The sequence below is a fragment of the Malus sylvestris genome, chromosome 5, assembly GCF_916048215.2.
Source record: "Malus sylvestris chromosome 5, drMalSylv7.2, whole genome shotgun sequence".
Lineage (NCBI taxonomy): Eukaryota > Viridiplantae > Streptophyta > Magnoliopsida > Rosales > Rosaceae > Malus > Malus sylvestris.
Window position 1 is genome coordinate 46,893,094 of NC_062264.1, and position 20,144 is coordinate 46,913,237.

The window sequence follows — 20,144 nt, forward strand, 5'->3', positions numbered from 1 at the left end:
CGACACGTGTCAATGTCAGAATAAAACTAGAAACTCTCTTCTATAAATAGAGATCATTCTCTCACAATATTTCCTAATGTCATTTGTACTAAATCATTCACTAGTACTCACTAAAGGAGAGCTTGAACCTATGTACTTGTGTAAACCCTTCACAATTAATGAGAACTCCTCTACTCTATACTCTGTGAACGTAGCCAATCTGGGTGAACCACGTACATCTTGTGTTTGCTTCCCTGTCTCTATCCATTTACATATTTATCCACACTAGTGATCGGAGCAATCTAGCGAATGTTACAAACTTAACACTTTCTGTAATACCAAAGTCCTCACTGATTTTGTGCATCAACAGATCTTAACTCGATATATGTCACTGTAATGCTTTAAAGCACAGAGGTCGAGGCCTTTAGAATTGGAGTATGTAATATAATATCTCATGCAATTGGTTTACAAGGCTTTCTCTAATGCACATAAAAATTATACATCTAAATAAGAGCCATTAGATCATTTAACCTCATAGAAAATAAAATATTCACAATGATCCTGAAGATGACACGTTGATTTTTTTTCCGAAGAAGACAAGAATGCCTTCATTAAATGGGCAGGACACACAAATACTCCCAGGCGCAGTTCAACATCTATGGAGACTTGTGTAGCTGTCTACGACATCGCCAAGCTCATCTTTAATACATTTATGATTAAAGAACAACTCAAACAAGTAAGGAATCCTCATCACTATCAATCAAGGATACTTACCTGATAATTCCTTTCTCATCCATTTAGATGATTCACCTGTCCAATTAGAAGCCACCATGGGTAGGGCAAACCCTAATTCTATGGCCAACCACCTCCTATAAATACCTTATCTCTACCTTTCATTGGTATGCTTTTGACTACGCATACAAGCCTTAACACTCACTTTTATCAGAGATATTAACTTAGGCAAAAAGATCCATTAGTCAAATCCCCCCCCCAAACAAACATAATATAATATATAATTGGACACGAGTGAGTGTATATATAATATAGTCGGTGTTGTAAATTATATAAATGTAGTGATTGATGTTTGAGTTTGTTTGTACCATACTTGACCAATCCCGAAACTACTGAGCACCAGTCAACGTTATACCGTCAAGGACCCAGAAGAGTTTCCCTCCAACTAGGAGGCCAATCACAGCGCGAAACGTATCGACATCAGAAGTCAATCATAGCGCAACACGTGTCAACATCAAAAGCCAATCACAACACGACACGTGTCAATGTCAGAATAAAACTAGAAACTCTCTTATATAAATAGAGATCATTCTCTCACAATATTTCCTAATGTCATTTGTACTAAATCATTCACTAGTACTCACTAAAGGAGAGCTTGAACCTATGTACTTGTGTAAACCCTTCACAATTAATGAGAACTCCTCTACTCTATGGACGTAGCCAATCTGGGTGAACCACGTACATCTTGTGTTTGCTTCTCTGTACCTATCCATTTACATACTTATCCACACTAGTGACCGGAGCAATCTAGCGAATGTTACAAACTTAACACTTTCTGTTGTACCAAAGTCCTCACTGATTTTGTGCATCAACAAAGTTCTTTCTTTAAATCATTAAAAAATAAGTTCAACCATCAACCACCACATCGTGTGGCAAAAAAAAAAAAAAATAGTTTCCCTAACATTCTCCTAATATAATATATATGCAAAATATTGCATATGTTGTGTTGGTGGAGCTATTTCACGTGTTATAATATAAAGGAAAGGACACAAAAAAATATTTTTTGTTCTCTACTTGTATTATGATATGTACAATACTTCTTAAATTCTGGGCATGTGAAAATTTTCCAAGTGTTGGTAGGGCATAAACTAGAGAAATTAAGAAGGGTAAAATGCCATTTGACCCCTTGAACTATTACTCAAGTTGAAATTGATCCCTGAACTATTTTTTGGTAAATTAACCCCCTGAAATATTTGAAATCAGCCAATTGACCCCTTGTCGGTAGATTCCATCTACTATTTTGTCAAATTCAAAGAAAAATTAGCCTTTCATTCGTTAATTATTAATTGTCAACTATAACTACCAATGAATTTATGAACTTATTTTGTGTCCATGTGTCAAAATTTTATTGGTGGTTATAACTAACAAGTAACAACTGATGATGAAATGACTAATTTACTCTTGAATTTGACAAAATTGATTCCGTAATCTAACGGCAAGAGATTAATTGACTAATTTGAAATAGTTCAGAGATTAATTTACCAAAAAAATAATGTAAAAGATCAATTTCAACTAAGATGATAGTTTAGGAAGTCTAACCATAATTTACCCAATTTAGAAATTAAAATGAGGATGCATGGTTGGTTGGTTGGTGGAGACTCGAGACTTGAGAGTGGGGGAGAAGAGAATACTTGTCTGCGTCTGCCCCTGGAAGCAACCGACAATGGGGAGGCATGACAATCCCATCAGTGTGACTGTGAGTGCAAGAGATGTAACAAACGGTAGAGGACGACACACGTGGCCCACATGCAGAATAAGAGGAGCCAACCAAGTATCTTTTGCAATTGCTAGCTAGCCTAGATTAGAAGATGAAGGAGAATATACCTTTACCTTAGTGGGGAAAAGCATCATTGTTGATGAGGAAATAGGAAACTGGGAATCAATTAATTAATTAATGGGATATTGCTTTATTTTCTTTCATTTCAATTTCAACGGAGAAATGAATATGTTTAACAAAAAAAAGAAAAGAAACGGAGGGATGAATATAGATAATATATAGTACTTAAGCTAGGCAGAGGAGGTTATAGTACTTAAGCTAGGCAGAGGATGCTTAATCAAGAATTTGGATTTGTTCTGTATCTTAGTGTCTGGAATCTAGAGATCAAACAATTTGGACCATACAAATCAAATCTGATGATTCTCAAACTTATTATGCTAGCTCAACTCACACAAACTAATAACTTCGATTTCTTTTCCACACAAATGAGTAGCTCAAATTGCTTGATTCTTAGACTCCGGCCACTAAGGTCCGAAGGGGATCCAATTCCCTTAAGCAGTAAGAGAAATCAGCAAGATGTCATGATCTGGTCCCACGCGATGGGCATGATGTTTCAGGAGGAGCACTCTTTTGAGCTTTTTTTGACTTTGTTTCTTTAAGGCCTTCTCACTTCCCACTTGCAATCTTCTTGCATACATTGCATGCTTTTTTGTAATTATTTAGTTCAATTATGTTGGAAATTTTGAGTAGAATTTCATTGTCTCACATTGCTCACCATCATAAAATTCTTTCACTTTATTAGGCTTTATCCTTTATTGAAAGTTATTGGAGTTATGGACATTGGAGAATAAAATTGGACTCACCCTTGGAGTTGGGCTTTGGGGTGTGCTAATTAATTGATAATTAATATATAATTAATTATTAAAAGATGGGCCTTGGGCCTCGGACTCTAATAATTAAATACTTTAATTAATTATTTTCGGATTTGATTAATTATTTTTAATTAATTTAGAATTTAATTAATTATTATTTTATTAACAGATTCATTATTTGAGATGAAGTCTAAAGTGTGAAAGAACGCATAAAGAAAACACCCCTGTGAGAAGATGTCTCCCAATAGATGAATCCCTTCCTCATACCTATTGCGATGAAGCATAATTATATTATATATACATCCATCTGCATGATATTTAGGACATAGAAAATCAACATTCTTCTTCTACAATCACAAATATCATTTATCAGAGAACCACACAGAAATTCGTCAAAAGTCAAGTTTTTCAGTGTTGGAATTCTGACTTGATCATTGAATCCTAGTGAAGCAGACGTCTGTAGAACTACAAGCATTGAGTAGGGGCGAAATTTATGTTTCAAGGACATTGCGGTACGCAAACCTCGATCTTCAATATTTATGTTAAATATTATTTCATTGTTCATACACTGTTCGAATTTTATTATTTATTAACATATACAAATTCATCATAGATTGTTGACATATCTCGAACAAATTCTAATTTGAATAATTCAATCAGAGTTAGAGCACTAATTCCATTGACTTTGGCCTGCGCTCGCTCCATCGCCAGAAGAGACCGGTTGATCCCGCTTTTTCTGTCATTATTTATAATTCAAGCACTTTATCATATATTACATATAATGCATATATGTCACATGATGCATGTATTCTGAATAATGCGCTTTTCATACATTACCCTGTTGACTAATCCCAACCAATCCCACACACGCACTGCAGACAGACTCTCTCTCTCTCTCTCTCTCCCTCTCCCGTTGGTGTCTCACACTCACAGCGGTCACAGTTGTACTTGTTCTAGCTAGTAAGCTTAGGTAGCTAAAGAAACCCCTAATTATCAGTCGTCTCTCAGACTCTTCCCCCCCCCCCCTCTCTCTCTCTCTCTCTCTCTCTCTCTCTCTCGGGATTATATGCATGACATGTATACTACCCTCTTCTCTATATTTCACGTTGCTGCATCTCGTTGGCTAGTACTTAGAGTGGCTTCCCATCAGAAGGTATTAAATATTGGATTTACTAATTTGGCTGCGCATCTATACAGTTGCTCTCTCCAATCCATCCTTCGGTCCACTCGATCACTTGGAGTCATTTGAAGGTAATTAAATTACTTTGCTTCTTTTCCGATCGACTGTATAAATTAGCTGCTGTTGCTGCCTTGGAATTCAACGTTCCTTCAGCTCAATTGTTTACTTGCGGTACGTACCTTCTTTTGATCATTATATTTCTTAATTACTGTTCATTGGGAATAATATTGGCCTGTATATATATCAGTTGCTAAGTCGTCCTAGTCCCAGTTACTACTCAATATTGTTAATGATATATATGCTATTTAGTATAAATAGAGGGAAATTGGAGTGTGATTATTTGACATACATAAAACTTAATCTTCTAGCTTGCAAGTTAACTCTATCCTGTTATAAATAACTTCATAAGTTCTTGCGTATATGTATATGTATTATATATACATATATAGGTAAATAACTTGGTTGTCTTTCCATTCTGTTATTCAGCAATGAAAGAAAGATTCTGCCCTACTTTGCTAAAGGATAAATATACACTGTCCAAAGGAGACTGTAAGACGGGAGAGCCTTAACAATTATTTACAAGTCAGCCAAAAAGTTGCCAAATTTTTTTTGAATTCGATGAATATATGGACAAAAAGAAATGAACAAAACCATCTTATATATATGGAGCTTGTGGAGGGGCTCTTTATCAATGTCAAAAGTGAGCGCGTCCCTAAATAGCTAAACGGTTCCACCCTCCAGTACGTATATATTCGTATGTATAATATACACACATACAACTTGAGAGGCCATGCACACTCATATATTATAGTTTATATGTATCGACGTCATAAGGTTATATGAGTAGAAAGTAGATTGTTTATGGTGTTCTAGCTAAGTTGTTATAGCTAATCTACCTTTAATTAACAAACGTTTCTTCCGATCGATGCTTCTCTTTTCTGCTATATATATGAACTAATATTGAATTTTTTTTAATATAAAAATGTTTGTAATATTCCTTCTGGCCTGCTAATTGGAAGAAAAATATAAGAGTACTGCGTGTTGTGCCGCATTAGCAGTATATATATGGTTACTCTTTCAAGGATAGATATTCAGACCAAAAGTAAGCTAGGTCATGCGATGCGAGTCATGAGTCTGGGGCTTGGGTTGGGTTGGATCATATATCATACTGTGAGAAATTGGCACACACAAGGCTATATACAAGAGAAACAACTTAATGTCCTGCTTGCTCACTGTACTGCATATAGTTGATTATTAATATACGTCTTGTCAATTATCTGTAGTCAGTGTCTAGTCCATGTGGCCGTGTTTCACTTCTTATAATTAAATGATTTTCAACCACAATTATTAATCCAACTCGTCCACTAATACAAATACATCCATGGACGGTGTAACTTCCAAATTAAACAAGTTTATGCATACAAAATATTAAAAAAATGATTTGCATGGCATCCTTAGTTCTTGTGGCAACACAAGAAAGTTGAATGAGAGTAGTTTGAAAGTTCACAATGCACTACTAATCGAGTCTGACTATTCTCAGAGCAAAAATTAATTCCACTTGTTTTTAACTTCTTGTTATTAATTATTATTAATGCAGTTTAGGAAAAAATCCCTTAACTAATTATTTGGGTTGTGTATATATGTATTTGTATCTTATGTATGTATAAATTGGAGGAGTTGCAGGTTGATTAACAATGTATGCTGATGTTCGTGGATCCTTGACACCTTGTTGGCTGGACGAAAGATGATTATCAGGTAATTAAGGGCCATAAACTCTACTACTTCACAACTTAATTCATATTCTTAAATTTCTGTAATTAAGGGCCATAAATCCTACTACTTCACAATTAATTCATATGTATATATATAGAGAGAGAGAGAAAGAGAGAGAGAGAGAGAGAGAGAGAGAGAGATATATATATATATATATATATATATATATATATATATATAGAATTTCCATGATTATATCTTTATTTGTGGATTTTGACGATTCAAACTTGCATCCTTGTTCGGCTTCTGAGACAATCAAAACCAGCCTCCTACTTTCATAATTTGCAACCATCTACATGCTAATTGTTACTAATTAGTTAATGTTTCAGCTTCATTAACAAGATATTTATGTTATTTTTGGTATAAAATTTGTGTATATAATGGAGATATAATTCGATCAGACAAATAGCTTTGGTCTGTCTGGTGAATTTCTAGCTAGCTAGTCAATTAAAATCTCCCTGCCATATAGCCTTTGCGATTTACAGTTTGGTTCCCTTAATATGGAAAATTATATCACGCATGAATAGATACTTTTCCCAAAATGCATTACCCATATATGTTTCTTCTTTCCACATATATACAGCATTCTTTTAGGCTTATAGGTAGTGAAGTGAATGATTTAGTTTAGTTCTGAAATTGAACTAATCTCTTTCAGAAATCATCCAAAAGGGTGTGTTGCTGCACAAGTATTTTGAAGGGAGAACCTGTTATCATCTCTTGTAAAAGCGAAGTACTAATCTGAAAATGAAGTTTATGAAAATTGGAACCAAGCCGGACACCTTCTACACTGAAGATGCTACCAGGTACTTGCTATGACTTGTTCCCCACCTTTTTTCCATAGATGAGGTTGAATGGTTATGCATAGAATCAATATCCTCACAAGTACGTCCTCACAGCTCACGTTCATAATGAAATTGTTACTTTGTGCACTTCGGTTTTAATTAAACTGATTTGTTGATTTGTGAGCTGTCCTCACAACAATTTTATTTCAGCTGATTTTGCATTCACTATGTGTGCAGGACCGTGATTTCAGATGTACCCAGCGACTTTGTCATACAAATTAACGACATAAGTTATCTTCTCCATACGGTATGAACTGATCATTTACAAGGAATAATGTTTTGTGGAAATGCACCAATTTCATTTTCTCGTGCAGTCACGGATGTGCAATTTTTCTGCTGATCAGTACTTCCTCCGCATTCCTGTGTAGAATTTTTCAGTGTTTTTAAAGCAAAAAAAAGTTCTTCAGTGCGTGATAGTAGTACTGGAGAAATGAAGGAAAGGAAAAACATTGAATAAGAATGAACATTTCACTATTTCTCCCAATTTTGTAAAATCATACAGCAGACTAATACAGCTGGCACTTCTTCTGCATGTACACATAGATGTGCTTGCTCTTGGTCAAGGGATAATTGTGCTTTTGTTAGCTGCAGTTTCCACTTCTTCCAAAATTTGGCCTCTTACAACGGCTTTGCTCTCACTCTGGTGATTCGGAAAAGATCAGCATAGAGCTTCACGATATTCCAGGAGGTGAAGATGCGTTCGAAATGTGTGCTAAGTTCTGTTACGGAATTATGATTAATCTCAGCGCCTATAACTTTGTACCTGCATTTTGTGCTGCTAAGTTCCTCCGAATGACTGAGTCAGTAGAGAAGGGAAATTTTGTTCCGAAACTTGAGGCTTTCTTCAATTCGTGCATTCTTGAAGGTTGGAAAGACTCTATTGCTGCACTACAAACTACAGTGAAGTTTCCTGAGTGGTCTGAGAATCTTGGGATCATCAGAAAGTGCATTGATTCAATTGTTGAGAAAATCCATACTCCTACAGCAAAGGTCGCATAATGCGTACTTAAAAATTTATTATTCTTCTTCTTCTGTCAGCAATCGGTTTATTTTATTCTTCCTTATTGATTTGCTCAAACTAAGAAAGGTTAGTCAATCTTAATTTGCAGGTTTCATGGTCCTACACTTATACCAGGCCTGGCTACACCAAAAAGCAACATCATTCTGTCCCAAAGGATTGGTGGACTGAGGATATATCAGACCTTGATGTAGACCTGTTTCGATGTATAATTACTGCTGTTAGATCCACGTCTATGCTGCCACCGCAGCTCATTGGGGAAGCCTTGCACGTCTATGCTTGTCGTTGGCTGCCAGACACCACAAGAACACCTCCACAAACAGGTGAGGAATTTATGGAAAAGAATCGAAGAATTGTTGATAGCATTGTGAACATGATTCCCGAAGACAAGGGAGCAGTTTCTGTTGGTTTCTTGCTAAGGCTTATTGTCATTGCCAATTACTTGGGAGTGTCCCCAGTGACAAAGACAGAATTGTTAAGGAGGTCCGGTCTACAACTCGAAGAGGCAACGGTGGATGACCTGATTTTTCCTTCACACTCTCCCGCTAACCCAGAATTTTACGATATTGACTTGGTTTTGGCAGTGTTAGAAAGTTTCTTGGTGCTATGGAGAAGACAATCCCCTGCAGCTGCTTCTGAATTGAACAGAAGCGCTCAGGTTTTAGGAACAATGAGAAAGGTTGGGAAACTCATTGATTCGTACCTTCAAGTCGTTGCCAAGGATGTCAACATGCCAGTTTCAAAAGTGGTATCACTGGCTGAAGCTTTGCCGGATATTGCAAGGGAAGACCATGACAGCATCTACAAGGCTATTAACATTTATCTGAAGGTATGTAAGTAGGCCGGACCATGGCTGCGACAAAGGCAAATATAAGAAGTGAATGTCATTGCCATTTAGAATCCATAAGTATATTTAATTACTAAATGCTGATTGACTAATTCATTGATGAAACTTATGTGTTAATAAGCAGGAGCATGGGGATCTGAGCAAGGCAGACAAGAAGCGCCTGTGCCACATTTTAGACTGCCAGAAGTTGTCGCCTGAGGTACGTGCTCACGCTGTGAAAAATGAGCGGCTACCATTGAGGATTGTTGTGCAAGTCCTCTTCTTTGAACAAGAGAGAGACAGAGATTCCAACTCCAAGGCAGCAGCAGCAACTCCTGATCGTCGCAAACATAAACCACTGCCGGTTACACCCTCCCAGTCCCAGGAGCCAGGGAAACAAACAGTGCCAACTAGCAGAGAATCAGATAGTCATAGTCATGATAAGGTAAAATTTGGAGCAGCAAATGTTCATGATAAATTCAGTAGTAGTACCACTGGAAAGAGAGATTATGCGCTGCTGCAGATGCAAAACAAAAGATCAGACGGAAGGTTAACAGTCGAAAACGAAAGGAAAGGTGTCAGATCGGAAACGCAACAAGTAGATCATCAAGGACATAATACCAGAAGGGAAATCCTAAGAGAAGGAGCATCTGGATCTGCAGGAGCAGGGAGCAAGTTGGACGCTAAGAAGATGATCCAAAGGGGAAGTAGGCCGGACCATGGCCGCGACAAAGGTAAAGATAGGTAGCAAAAACGTACACGAACATCAATCATCCTCGTTCCCATTGCACTTCTAACTTCTTGTAATTAAGTTTTTCTTTTTGTTTGTTCCTTATTCCTCTGGAATTGGAGAAAATGTTTCAGTTCTGAACAATGTTATCTTATGATGAGTACTGTCCACCATTTGTGTCATACTCTAAACTTAAAGGTGGGAACTTCTTGCCATGGCACCAATATCTGGATGGTTTTACCATCCATTAGAAGACGACTTTAAAACCATGCAACTAGTACCGTCTACCGGTATTCTTCAACACTTGTAAGTGAAATGTCTAAGGTTTGATTCTCGAGAAAGAAAGGTTCAAACTAAATTTTTATAGCTAGCCTATTGTGGGATTTAGGCAACTTCGTTCACCTCTTAGCATAGATAAAATTGAATGATTTTAATTTTCATTCATTAATTTTTTTTGTCAGTGTACATGCCTTTATTTCAATTGAAATGTTAGTGTCAACGCCATCAGGATTACGAGAATTTTTTTATTGTGCTGAAAACATAGTCCCGTACACCATCACCAAGTGTCATAATAGAATTAGTTGATTTTTTTTTAAGTTTTCAACCAATTATATTATTATACTTGTTGTAGTGAGCCGTCTGCAAAAAGCAAAAAAACTCTCAAGAATTACAAGAGGGGCTTAAAATAAAATAAGGGTAAATTACACAGTAACCCCTCAGGTTTGAGGTATTGCACAAACCCATACAACATCTTTAAAACATTTCATTTTCATACCTCATGTGCCATTTTATTTCAAAATAATACATCCGTTACATATTTCATCCATTAATCTGTTAAGTGCTGACGTGGCTGCCACATGGCTACCAAATGTGTGCCACGTGGCAATTTTTTTTTAAATTTAAAAAAAAAAACCTAAATCTTCTAAATAAATATTAAAAAAAAATAAATTGAAGCCTTCCCTCATCCTCCTCTCTTTTCCCCGCAACCCCCAAACCCATATCCCCCATCTTCATCTTCTTCCTTGCAACCTAGAAAGAAAAAAAAAAACCTTGAGTTCGTCTTTCCCCCCTCCACCTCTCTTCTCCCCCATCTTCGTGTTCTTCCCCTGCAACCCAGAAAAGAAAGGGAAGGAAAAAAAAACCCAAATCACATCTACGCTGCCATCGCCGAGTTCGTGAGGTGGAATTGAGTGCGAGGGTGGGTGCGGGTGCAGGGGGAAGACGAACTGGTTTTTTTTTTTTTTTTCGGGTTGCAAGAAGGGGTTTCAGGGGAAGAAGATGAACATGGAGGAAGGAGAAGGGGGAAGGAGGGTGAGTGCGGATGTGGGGAGAAGACGAACTGGTTATAGGAATGGGGATCTGGGGAGGGAGGGTGGCAGGTTAGGGGGTGTGTTCTGGGTTTCTGGTTTTGGGGTGAGGGACGCGGGTGGGGAGGGGTGGGGTGTGGGGGTGTGGGGAGGGGTGGGGTGTGGGGGGGGTTGAGGGGTTATCATTTATGGGCTTCTGGTTTGGGGGGAGCGGGCGGGTGGGGTAGGGTGGGGAGGGTATGAGGGTGCTTTATTTCAGTTTTGTTTATATATATATATATATATTTATTTATTTAGAAGATTTAGGTTTTTTAAAAAAAAAAAATTTTTGCTATGTGGCACACATTTGGCAGCCATGTGGCAACCACGTCAGCACTTAACAGATTAATGGATGAAAAATGTAACGGATGTATTATTTTGAAATAAAATGATACGTGAGGTATGAAAGTGAAATGTTTTAAAGATGTTGTATGAGTTTGTATAAGACCTCAAACCTGAGGGGTTGCTGTGTAATTTACCCATAAAATAAATAGGAGTGAAATGGCATAGTTGTCTCGTTTGAAGAAGGGTGGATTCGGTACGGTTATCGTACCAAAACTCTTGTACCAATTACTGTACCAAACTTTCAGTTTGGCAAAATCTATTACCATTACCGTACCAAACTTTTGGTATACAGAAGTTCAATATTGTCAAATAGTTCGGTTGGCATGGTATGACAATGGTAATTGTCACTTTGTTTTGGGACAAAATTTATTTTTGTTTTTTTAACCCAATTCAAGGGAAATTTTTTTTTTTTGGGGTACCTTTATCTCATACATTGTAGCCTAAATTCATCTATTATTCATCATTCACAATTCACACACACAATAATTCAAATGAAGCATCAAGGTTCATGATGAAAATTAAGCTTACAATCCAAATAGAAGTTACAAACCAAAACAAAAGGAAGTTGACAATCCAAATAGAAGTTAAAGTTTCAAACCAAATGAAAATTGGAACTAAACTTCAAAAAGTAAAATTCATTGATCAATTCTTCAATTTTGAGTTGTCGAAGTTTTTGAAGGAGGCATTGAACTCGTAGAAGATTGAGCTTGTGTCAAACCTACATTACAAACAAAGAAAACATATTAGTAGCAAGAATTAAAGTTGAAAACCATTTAATAACAAATTTACTAAAAAAATTAAAGCATATCTTACTTGTTTCCACTTCTTCCATTTCCTTGTAAAATTGAAGTATATCTTTCGTTGGTTCCTTGTAGAAGTTTACTTCATCCGCCCTAAGTCAATCACTAGTACACAATACTGCATCTACCATTTTAGGAGTCAATGATGCCTTAAAAGGGTCTATAACCATCATCCCTAGACTAAATGCATTTTCACTAGCAATAATAGAAGTGGGGATTGCAAAGATATCATTGACTATATGTGAAATAATTAGGAACTCTTTTATGTTTGATTTCCACCAACTCAAGAGATCAAAGTCACCAACAACAATGCTAATATAAGTAGGGTTTTATTTTGAGAAATTTGGAAAAATAACCAAAGAAAAGACCTTATATAGAATTATAGCCACCATTTTTAGTTTATGATAATTATAATCAAAAGTTGATATAAAAGTACTAATATACCCTTAAAATAACCAAAACACAAAATTAAAATACGCAAGCCATATTAGACGGATTCCACTTCCGCTTCAATTGGATTCGAAGTCAGCGCCTTTGAACACAAAATTCCTAAATCCTCTAAGCTATCACATTTCAGGCTCTTTTAGTTCTTCTTCAGTCCTTGTATGAATCCAGTTGACGGTTGACAGTAGAAATGTCTAATTCAATGGTTTTGGTCTTCTATTTCTTCTTTTTCTACTCCCCATTATTTTACTTATGTCTTACAAAACTTAATGACGCCTGAACAAAAAAATTGTTTGAACTAGGTCTGTTATCGGCTTTCTTCCAAGTTTATGAGGGAATACATCAAAATTAACAAATTCTATTTGTTTCATCAGATTCCAAGATGGAAAGTGTTTGTACCATACTTAGGGCATCCGTATTTAGATCTCGTATAAATACTCGAAGGACTCAAATGTAATTATGTAATAAATGAAGGGGCAAATATGTAACAAGTAAGGAGCCCTTATTCTATAAAAGGACCCCTCACTCTCCTCATTAAGGGAGGTCAATTCTTAGGCTTGACTCTCACCCTCTCAAAGCCTCGCTCTCACATTACAGAGGCTCTCTCCCTCACAATCCTCTCAGAGAAATACAATATCAGTGTAGACGTAACCCAAATATTAGGGTGAACCACGATACATCTTGTATTCTTTACTTTCTTGCAGATTCACGGTCGGATTTAAGTTGTTCCAAGACCCCTCCGATTTTGTGCATCAACATTTGGTGCCATCTGTGGGAATCGACACGAAAAGCTATGTCAGTTCTTTCCCATTTTTTTCATCACAACCACTGTCCACCGTGGATCTGCAAAAAATCCAAAACGCCTACGGATCTCCATTTTCATCTACCAAACAAATCAAAACACCCAAATCTGATTTTAGATATATCACAGTTTTTCCAATCACTTCCTAGAAAAACCCAAACAAACGGTTACAAAAACCCAGAAAATACCCCCAAATATCTGCACACTCATGTTCCTCCTGGCGACCCCCGTCTCCACCTACAGATCCATTAGCATGAACTGGGGTATGACGGCGTCACACCCACTACTGCCGGCCAAGGTGATGGAGCAGCAGATGCAACCTCTTCCACTGCAGAGACATTTATGAAGGTCTATTTCCTGTCTTATTTTCACGCCACTGTTGAACCCAATCCTGGCTCATAACCCGGCCCAGCACCGCCCGCCATTGAAGACCTGGCTGCGAATCAACGCGCTTTGGATCCGACTATGATCACTGTGCCAGATGTTGAAAGATCAAAAGATGACAGATGCGAACTTACTAGAACTCCGTATGGGAGACGATTCATAATCCCCGCCCCCACCTGGAGCCTTGGAGCCACCTTAACGGCAAAGTTGTCATGGTCACCGGCCCTTCCTCTGGCCTCGGTCGCTAGTTGTGCTTAGACTTGGCTAAAGCCGGCTGCCAAATCGTAGCCATCGCTCGCCGCATTAACCGCCTTCAATCCGTGTGCGATCAGATCAACCATCATCACAGAGCGTGAGGAGAGAAAGAAATAGGAGAGAGAATGCGAGAGATTGATCGTTGATTTCGGAAAGTGAAGAGTGATTAATCTTTGCCTGCGATTGCTACGATGTCGTACCCCAGAAAGTCAAGGTATTCCTACTCTCCATCCCCGAAACGATACAGTGGTTCCCTTTCGAGGTCTGTTTCAAGGTCGAGATACATGTCAAGAAGTCCGTCTGTGCAGAACCGGGGGAATAATTTGTATGTGACTGGATGGTCACCTCGGGTTCGAAACAGCAAGCCAAGGACAGAGACGCGAAAGCCACCGACCAAGCTCACTTCTGTCAGTTGTGCATCTCTCTCTCTTCCGTCGACTGACCTCTCTCCAATCGCACCATCCAAAGCCATCACCACCAACATCCACATCGGTCGCAGAGCAAGTCCCAGACTTGCTTTGTAAATTTCTTGTCGGTGATGGCGTTTTCATGCATGTGAAATTAGGGCTGGGTTCGGTTTAATTCGGTTCGGTTTTTTGCCAAAACCGAAACCAAACCGAAATTTCGGTTCGGCCCAAATTTTTTTCGGTTTTTTCGGTTCGGTTTTTTTTTCGGTTCGGTTTTTTCGGTTCAGTTTCGGTTTTTTTCGGTTTTTTTTTTTTTTTTTTTTTTCCATCCAAAAAATGCAAAACAAGCACAACATAATATAGAAATAGAAAACAAATTTGATGATCTCATTGAGTTTGAGCTTGAGCTCGAGGCCTTTGATGCACTTGATCATCTCATTGAGTTTGAGCTTGAGCTCGAGGCCTTTGATGCACTTGACTTCATCTAATTAAGAAGAAAAAGAAAACAAATTTGCCAAGTGATTATAATGAACTGCATCCATTTCAGATTATATAATGAACTGCTAGCCCAAATTCCAAGTGATTATAATGAACTGCATCCATTTCAGATTATATTTTTGGCACACATACTTGGCATAATTGAAATTTCCAGCAACTATACTTGGCATAATGAACTGCATCCATTTCAGAAAAAACTCTCACATACTTCCCTTAAAGGTTCATCTGCTGTACTGAAAAATTAACTAATGAATAAGCTAAAGACAGTCCATGCCATGGCAAAATTTGACAGATTTAAGACATCATTGCTAATGACTTCAACTCTTCTTCCTCACATCCTGTGTAGTACTAAAATCTTATACAAAACATCTACAGAACCCATCTCGTACACATCTAAGTCAAAGCATGCAGAACGGAACCCATCTCGTACAAAGCATTGCCAGTGACTTAGATGGAACGAGTTAAAGAAATCAAAGCATCTGCAGAACGGAACCCATCTCGTACACATCTAAGTCACTGGAGATGGAACGAGTTCAAGAAATCAAAGCATCTGCAGAACCCATCTCGTACACATCTAAGTCACTGGAGATGGAACGAGTTAAAGACCATTACGATATAGACAACAAAAATTAAAGAAATAAATCACAAACCATTTACGATATAGACAAATGATCGCAATCAATTCAACAATCCCTACAAACAAACCATTTAAGTACAACCGCAGACTGGAGCCAATATGATAGCGGGTCATATATGTTGACGGAACCAACGAAATTGAAAAAAAAATCTGCAAAACGCAGGGGTGAGAGACTAACCTTGCAAATGAGGGAATTTGTGGGTCGAGACTTGAGCCTTGAAACGGCGAGAGGAAGTCGTGGGTCGCAGGCAAGGGTGACAGATTCAGATTGAGAGTGAGACGGCGACGGCGAGTGAGAGGGATAAGAGAAAGATCGCTGAGCTGAGACGGCGATGGCGAGTGAGAGACAGGTCGCTGAGATGGTGAGAGAGATTTGGAATGACACCGTTCAAGAGAAAGGGAATAGGAAAGGAATGGGTTTTCGGTTCTATTTGGTGTTTAGGGTTTCAGAGTTCAGACAGAGTGAAGAAGGATTGAATTGAAGGAAAGGAAGGAAGGCAGGCGCGGACGAACGAACGACACCGTTCAAGAGAAAAACGACGTCGTTTTTCCTTACTTCGGTTCGGTCCGGTTCGGTCCGGTTTTCGAACCCCAGAAACCGAACTGAACTGAACCAGTTTCGGTTCGGTCCGGTTTTGCACTTTCGGTTCGGTTTTTTTTTCGGTTCGGTTTTTTTCGGTCTCGGTTCGGTTCGGTTTTCGGTTTTTTTCGGTTTTCGGTTTTTTGAACCCACCCCTATGTGAAATCATTTTATGAGAAAGCAAAATGAGAAAGCCATGTGAAATCGTTTTCTGAGAAAGCAAAATGAGAAAGCCATGTGCTCGCGGTTTTGAAATCATTTTCTGATTTCTGAGAAAGCAAAAGAAGAAAGCCATGTGAAATCATCTTCTGAGAAAGTGAAAAGAGAAAGTAAGAGCAAAAACAAAAACAAAAGCAATAAAGGTACAGAGGAAAGGCAAAAGCAATCAAATGAGCTGTAGGAAACAAAAGCAAAAGCAAGGAATAAACACACACACTGCAAAAGCAAGGTATAAACACCCCACCAGAATGATGAGATTTACTTTTCTTGTTTTTGAATGATATGATTTATTTTTCTTATCTTTTCGGAGACATCTGTACAAGCCCAAAATAATGGGCTAAAATGTTATATGAAAGGCAAAGGCCCTGCCCAAAAGAGCCAGACCCTCTATTATCACCAACCAGGTGATCAAAAGTACGTCCAGTACTACAAAAAATTATTCGGCAGCCTGCCGCTATTACCACCAACCAGGTGATCAAAAGTACGTCTAGTACTACAAAAAATTATTCGGCAGCCTGCCGCTATTACCACCAACCAGGTGATCAAAAGTACGCCAGTACTCCAAAATTATTCGGCAGCCTGCCGCTATTATCACCAACCAGGTGATCAAAAGTACGTCCAGTACTATAAAATTATACATGAGCATCACTCATGTCAATCATACATAAACATTTATGAGCATCATTCATGTCAATCATACATAAACATTCATGACCATCATTCATGTTAACATTCATGAGCATCACTCATGTTAACATCCATGAGCATCACTCATGTTAATCAACATAAACATTCATGAGCATCACTCATGTCAATCAGCTTCGAAAACTTCATTTACAGAGCTCCAGCTTCAAAAGCTTCATTTATAAAGCTCTAGCTTTAAAAGCTTCACTTGAAAAGCTTCACCTACAAAGCTTCAGTGCAGGGTATATAAATACCACCTCCAAACAACCGCCGCTTCGGCCCATACATGGATTCAATTTGAAGTTTCCAGGCAACAGACTCTATTGACCGAAGACTTGGGGAACTACATTATGTACCATATATTGGGCCTCAACTGGGCCACATGAAAAATACTGGAGGGACTTAGCCCATTATTTATGTACTGATGAGCGAACCCTTATTCTATAAAATGGACTCTCTCACTTTCATTAGAGAGCACCCATCACTTATGTATTGAGGAGCGAGCATTTATCCTATAAAAAGGGACTCCCTCACCATCATTAGAGAGCATCGTCACCTACTGAGCAACCGCCTCGACGCGAGCATCACTCTTAACCCATCACTTATGTATTAATGAGCGAGCCATTATTCTATAAAAATGACTCCCTCACCATCATTAGAGAGTATTGCCGCCTACTGAGCAACCGCCTCGCCGCGAGCTTCAACTCTAGCCTATCATTTATGTATTGAAGAGCGATCCCTTATTCTATAAAAGGGTCTCCCTCACCTTCAACACCACAAGCCGAGCCAACCAAGACAACATAAGTCACAAGCAAAGCAGCCTTGTAACATGTGCTACTTTTAGTTAAGCATCATTTCAAATTGAGCACCGCCTCATATCGAGTATCAGTCCTAGATGACATCTAGTTATTTCGGCCCACACATGGATTGAATTTCAAGTCTCAAGCTAAAAGACTCTCTTGACTGAAGACTTGGAGGACTACTGTTTATACCATACTTAGGGCCTCCGTATTTAGATCTCGTATAAATACTAGGAGGACTCAAATGTAAGTATGTAATAAGTGAGGAGCCCTTATTCTATAAAAGGACCCTTCATTCTCCTCATTAAGGGAGGTCAATTATGAGGCCTGACTCTCACCCTCTCAAAGCCTCGCTCTCATATTACAGAGGCTCTCTCCATCACAATCCTCTCAGAGAAATACAATATCAGTGTGGACGTAGCCCAAACATTGGGGTGAACCATGATACATCTTGTGTTCTTTACTTTCTTGCAGATTCACGGTCGGATTTACGTTGTTCCAAGACCCCCCCGGTTTTGTGCATCAACAGAAAGTAATTTGAGGATTTACAAATGGTGCCAAAAGGAAGAAAGTTGAACCTAAATTGGCGATCTGGGGACTGGGAATTTTGGAGCTTTTTTTTTTTTTTTTTTTTTTTTAAGCTCGATTTTTTCACAGTTAAAAGCAGCAAATGAGGAAGGTTTTAGTCATTAGGGGTATTTTAGTACTTTTATATTAACTTTTGGTTATAATTATTATAAGTTTAAAATTGTGGTTAAAATTCTATATGGGGTCTAAATTTTGGTTATTTTTACAAATTTCCCTTTTATTTTCAAATTATTGGAATACTATAAATATATATATATATATATATATATTAATTATATATTATATAATTTATAAATTATATATTATATTTTTGATATAGGACGGTAATACCGTAATAATGGTATTCATTACCAATACCGTATCATGAAATTTCGGTACGATACAATACCGTACCATTATCGTTGGCACCAACTAGGTATGGCATGGTTGGCATGGCAATCAATACGCTACATACGTCTGGCTTTTGCTGAGGACACAATGCAGGGTGAAAACCAGGTAGTAAGGTCATCTCCAACCGATCCGGCCAAAGGGCCATAGGACTAAAAATAGCTCGAAATAACATGAAAACGGTCTCTAACCTAAGGTTAGGCAAATGGCTTGTGGGCCCATCGAGCCAAAAATGTGAAATCAGGCATGTGGGCTGGCCTTATCCAGCTAGCCAGCTAGCCCCAGTCCCACCCTAACATTTGAATTCCAACGGTAACTTAGCGTTAGCATGACACCAGGTAGCAACGGCTTGTTGACATCATGCGGACTTCAGGTTACCGTTGCATTTGAATTTTTTATTTTTTCAGGACGAATTAAAAAAAAATTCTAATTTTTTTTCGTATAAATACCTAAGTCATTCCTACACCATTTCCCACATAATTTTCACCATATCATACCATCTTACCTCATTTTATTTAAAATTTTCACATTCTATTCTCTTACCTTTTCCAATAATATTTCCTTCAATTTTTCTTTTAATAATTTTCAAATGGCCACATCTGCAATGAAAGGAAGGGCTTAGACCCGAAAAGAAGATGAAGTTCTTTGCAGGGCTTATAGATGAGTCTTGGAAGATAATGTCAAGAGGAGTTCTCAAACAAGTGAAGGTGTTTGGACTCGTACGTCCAAAAAGTAGTATGAGTTCTACGAAGGCACCACTCCACCGAATCCCCGAAACCACGAGAGTTATTCTTCAAGATGAAAAAAACATCTTCATCCAAGTTTGAATAAATGGCATCAAGCAGTGGTAAAGGTTGAAAGCAGACATGAAAGCGGATCCAATTACTCGACGAAGTACGTATTTGCATAAATTGTTTTAAATGTTTAATTATATTACATTTAGTTTCATAAATTAATTTCCTTTAATTGTTATAATTATATTTTCTAGGTACGCCAAACGGAGGAATTGTATATGGAAAACAACTCGAAACCCTTTAGTCATCACGATTGTTGAGAAATTTGTAAAAGGTGGGTGTTATTTCAAGATCCACCTCAAGAAAGATTTGGTCATACGTCGGTGTTCGGAAATGTTTCCTCAAATGCAGTTGGGGATGAACAAGGATCTCCTATCATTCAAGAAACAAGGGTAGAAAATCATTCTCTGGGCAAATCTTTCATACCTAGGGCTATGAGACGAAA

The 20,144-nt window shown here is 38.0% G+C and overlaps 1 protein-coding gene and 1 long non-coding RNA gene across 3 annotated transcripts; one reads left to right on the top strand and one right to left on the bottom strand.

Moving 5' to 3' along the window:
- The first annotated feature begins 4,315 nt into the window (after positions 1-4,315).
- LOC126623338 (BTB/POZ domain-containing protein At5g47800) lies at positions 4,316-9,899 on the top strand. Of its 2 annotated transcripts, XM_050292196.1 has the most exons (8): positions 4,316-4,330; positions 4,558-4,611; positions 6,224-6,295; positions 6,969-7,116; positions 7,333-7,402; positions 7,747-8,145; positions 8,265-9,002; positions 9,145-9,899. In XM_050292196.1, the coding sequence occupies exons 4-8, from the start codon at positions 7,058-7,060 to the stop codon at positions 9,745-9,747; spliced, it is 1,869 nt and encodes a 622-aa protein (XP_050148153.1). In that variant the 5' UTR covers positions 4,316-4,330; positions 4,558-4,611; positions 6,224-6,295; positions 6,969-7,057; the 3' UTR covers positions 9,748-9,899. The 2 variants fall into 2 exon arrangements, with proteins under 2 accessions (XP_050148153.1, XP_050148152.1); XM_050292195.1 differs by lacking the exon at positions 4,316-4,330 and having other exon boundaries at positions 4,404-4,711.
- Positions 9,900-14,938: 5,039 nt separating this feature from the next.
- On the bottom strand, positions 14,939-16,379 carry LOC126623347 (uncharacterized). The gene is made up of 2 exons (XR_007623735.1): positions 15,826-16,379; positions 14,939-14,996 (listed from the first exon to the last, which is right to left on the bottom strand). It is a non-coding gene; the product is annotated as an uncharacterized LOC126623347 (long non-coding RNA).
- Between the last annotated feature and the right edge of the window lie 3,765 nt (positions 16,380-20,144).